Source organism: Diachasma alloeum, unplaced genomic scaffold, assembly GCF_001412515.2.
Source record: "Diachasma alloeum isolate Michigan unplaced genomic scaffold, Dall2.0 Dall_scaffold_00526, whole genome shotgun sequence".
Classification (NCBI taxonomy): Eukaryota; Metazoa; Arthropoda; class Insecta; order Hymenoptera; family Braconidae; genus Diachasma; species Diachasma alloeum.
In genome coordinates this window covers 78,089-82,371 of record NW_021680658.1, presented here as the reverse complement: position 1 = coordinate 82,371, position 4,283 = coordinate 78,089, and the positions used below count along the sequence as shown (strand labels likewise).

Genomic DNA, 4,283 nt, shown 5'->3' with positions numbered 1-4,283 from the left:
AAATAATTTGAAAAATACTGATGTTTTTATATGGGACGAAGCGCCGATGGCTCCGCGTTATGCATTAGATGTTGCAGATCGATTACTCCGAGATATTATGAATAATAATCAATCATTTGGTGGGAAAATATTCATTCTTGGTGGTGATTTCCGTCAACTTTTACCAGTTAATGTCCATGGTTCGCGGAGTGAAACGGTAAATCTGTCTATCAAATACAGTAGGTTGTGGAATAACTTTCATACTCGATCATTAACTGAAAATATGAGAGTGTTGCCAGGGGAGCAAGAATTCGCCAAATTTTTATTAGATGTGGGAGATGGCAAGTTGAATGATTCACGGGACAATTTGCGCATTCCTCAGTGCTGTTTGAACAATCCAGATGACGACATTGTTGAAGATATCTATGGAAAGTTGTTGAAGGATAGGAAATACAAAGAAGCAGCGAAATGTGCAATATTATCTGCAAGAAATGTTGATGTCGACGAAATAAATTTGAGAGTCGTAGATCTGTTGGATGAGAATACTGAGTGTAACTATACAAGTATAGATACTATCGAAGAAAAAGAAAACGGTGAATATGCAGGAACGATATTGACTGAATATCTGAATACTCTATCCCCTTCGGGTCTACCTCCCCATCAATTAAGGCTTCGGAAATATAGTATCGTTATGCTGATTAGAAACATGAGCATTGATGAAGGATTATGCAACGGCACTAGATTACTCGTTCTCGAACTCGGCCGTAATGTTTTACGCTGTGAGATTTTAACCGGGGATCACAAAGGGAACAACGCATTCATCCATCGTATAAGTTTATATTCTGAGAATGATTTCCCGTTCACGTTTAAGCGTCGGCAGTTCCCAATAAAGATCGCTTTCGCTATGACAATTAATAAATCACAAGAACAAACGTTCGAAAAAATTGGTATTGATCTTCGTAAGGATGTTTTTAATCATGGACAACTGTATGTCGCACTCTCACGAGTTCGCTGTAGGGAAAGTTTGAAGATTTATCTAGAACCAAACAGCACTAGAAGGACAATAAAAAATTATGTATACACCGAACTCTATCAATGAAGTGAACGTGACTCGACANCCCATGATAAAATACGCACTAACACTCTGGTTATATTGATAATGAAACTCAAAGTATAAATTGCAAGCTGAATTCATTAAAAAATGACGGTGGAACACGCTCTGAAAAAGGCAATAAAATGGAATAAAAAATGCAATTATGAAACACATTGTTGCCAAAAATCTCATAATCCCTGGGTTCAGGACAGTTCATAATTCCACTGTAAAAAGCCAGAGTGTTGTATGCAAACCATGAGCAACAAGTAAAGATTGCTGTGATAAATATCCAGTAGTGGAAAACAAAATGAAGGATCACGATAAACAAAAATGAGAGAAATCAAATAGATAAATACAATTCAAGAACGATCTAAAAAATACAGACAACAGAATAAGTGTTATTGCACTACTTTTCTCCACTACCATAAGCTTATGAGCTTATATAACTCTTTACTCTCTGAAGTTATGATCGCAATCAATCTTGTTCGAATCCCTTCCTCTTCTGTTTTTTTTATGTACTAATTTTATTCATTCATTTTGCAGGTTGCTAAAACGTTCACCGATTATTTACATTCGGTGGCATCGACGTTTCAATATGGTGAGGAACGTTCCCTATTGGTGGCCTCAGTGGGAGCCTGAGCCATGTATCCCTTATGCTTCAATTCCTGAGCCACAGAACGATGGGCGGAGCTTGGCTGCGAATTGGGTGGAGTTCTTATTACCGGAAGCAAGATTTCTTAGGCGAAAATTGAAAACAATTTCATCTTTTTCAAATATACCTAAACACTTCCAATTGAACTTTCCGATTTAGGGTTTACGAACCGATTATGATTGATGTATTGAAGGAAACTATTTATGTAATGAAGATCAAAGTAGTCCCTCCCAGGAATCTCTGTAAATTATGTTCCTGTCTCATTGTTAAAAATTGCCTAATATTCATCATGAGCTCCCCCTGTTTCTGAAATTTGGTAAATCTTCAAATCGTTTTTATGTTTTTTGCAAGGGGATGGAAATACCTCGGGAGGGATGAAATGAAGAACATAATTTTTGACCATTCAGGAATATTTTTTATTCATTCCAGGACAGTAAGAAGACTTCAGGAGAGGGCAAAAGAAAAGATAAACAGATCTCGTCTGGTCTTTTGATTTTTACTTCGGAACAGCAGATTGGTAAACGTCATTTTTTTCGATTATTGCATTGTGTGCGGAAATGATTCAAAATGCCATAACAAATGGGAATTTCAAATACATATTTTTTCACAAATATGATTTTGAGCATAAAGTGTGTGTGTGTGTGTGTGTGTGCGCCTGTGTGTGTGTGTGCACCCGCGTATGTTTTTTTTTTTTTTTTTGAGGTTTAAGGTAATCTTCAAAAGATTCCGTTAAAAGGATGTTAAAAAACGGATCTCAGATTTTTACTGAGTAAAGCCCTCTTTCCTCAATTCCTCTTACCCCATATTCCCCACGGAACGGCCGTCAGGCATTACTTCGCGGGGGAGAACATCAGCTATTGCTCTTCCTCTACTAACATCACTAACCGTACGTCCTCCTTCCTCACTTAGGTGTTGGGCGTGGGAAGAAGGTTCCGGTAGCTTTTCCTCCTATACAGCTTTCTTTCGACGGCGCTCTTCCTCGCGGAGCTCCTTTATGACTTTCGTCGCAAAGTCACTCGTTGCGTCCCAGGCTGTTTTCGATGACAGCATGGCTTCCACTAAGTTCTCGGGCAGGATCAATGCTCCAAGTTCATTCTCCCACTCCAAACGTGGACACATGAAAAATACATGCTCTGCGTCTTCCGTGGTACCTAAGCAAGTCGGGCAATCCGGGCAATCTTCATGTTTGAATTTATGAAGGTAAGCCCGGAAGCACCCATGTCCTGAAAGCAACTGTGTCAAATACAGTAGTAGGGAGTAGTTGGTCTCTCCGTACTCACGATTCACCCAAGCACTCACCTGCGGGATAAGACGATATGTCCATCTACCTTTCAGTGAGGTACTCCATCGTAACTGCCATCGTTCTATGCTCTTTCGTCTGGCCTCAGCCTGAATCTCGGTTGGACTTAATGACTCTCCTTTTTACTGGAATGGGGATCTTCGTTCCTCGGCTAGCACTTCAATTGGCATCATTCCGGTTATAACACACACGGCATCGTTGGACACGGTGCGAAATGCGCTGGCGACTCTAAGGGCACTGAGTCGGTAGACAGGCCCTACTTTGCGCTGATTCTGCTGTAATTGAAGGGCCTCCGCCCATACAGCAATGCCGTAGGTGAGTACTGACGTAATCACCGATGACAGTAATGCTCGTCTCCTCTGCTTGGGACCTCCAATGTTGGGCATGAGGCGAGACAAAGCTGCTCGAACCCCTGACGCCTTAGTTGTGATGTGTTTCACTTGCTGCTTAAAACTGAGTCGGGCATCAATCATCACTCCCAAGTACGAATATACGGCTGGGATGTGAGCTCATAATCCCCGACTTGCAGCGTGATTGTCTCCAACACCTTTCTGCTTGTGATCAACACGGCCTCCGTTTTATGCTCGGCCAGGCTCAGGCCGACGGAGTCCATCCAACGGCGAATCACCTCGAAAGTCCTTCCGAAGGTGAGCTTCATGTCTTCCAGGTATTTTCCTACAATCACTACGGCCACATCATCTGCAAAAGCCACGAGCCGCACACCGCGTGGCAGTGTCAGCTTCAGCAGTCCGTCGTACATAATGTTCCACAAAAGAGGACCCAGCACCGAGCCCTGAGGTACCCCTCCAGTGACTCTGTACTCTTTGGGGCCACTCTCCGTGTCGTACTTGAGGACCCTCTCGGTGAAGTAGTCGTCCACCATCCTCCGTAGATATTCAGGTACACCAAATCTCGCAAGGGCCGCCATGATGCAGTCCCATCGGGCTGATTTGAAGGCATTCCTGATGTCCAGTGTTGCCACCAGGCAGTACTTCTTTGTGCCTCCAAGCCATCTCTCCCCTGAAATCGCCTACCTAGCTGTATCGACAACTAGATTGATCGCTTCAAGGGTTGAACGGCCTCTCCGGAAGCCGAACTGGTCGTTGGCCTGCATTGGTTCGACAGCTGCTTCTATTCTTCTGTGGACGATGCGTTCAAGGATCTTACCAGCTGTATCGAGCATGCAGAGGGAACGGTAGGATGAAGGTTCGTCCGGTGGTTTTTTCCCTTTCGGGAGCAACACTAGCCTCTGCTATTTC

The 4,283-nt window shown here is 42.9% G+C and overlaps 1 protein-coding gene across 1 annotated transcript; it reads right to left on the bottom strand.

The window, feature by feature from the left end:
• Positions 1-3,146: 3,146 nt before the first annotated feature.
• LOC107042829 lies at positions 3,147-3,952 on the bottom strand. The gene is made up of 2 exons (XM_015264028.1): positions 3,873-3,952; positions 3,147-3,477 (listed from the first exon to the last, which is right to left on the bottom strand). Exons 1-2 carry the CDS (start codon positions 3,950-3,952, stop codon positions 3,147-3,149), a joined length of 411 nt encoding a protein of 136 aa, XP_015119514.1.
• Between the last annotated feature and the right edge of the window lie 331 nt (positions 3,953-4,283).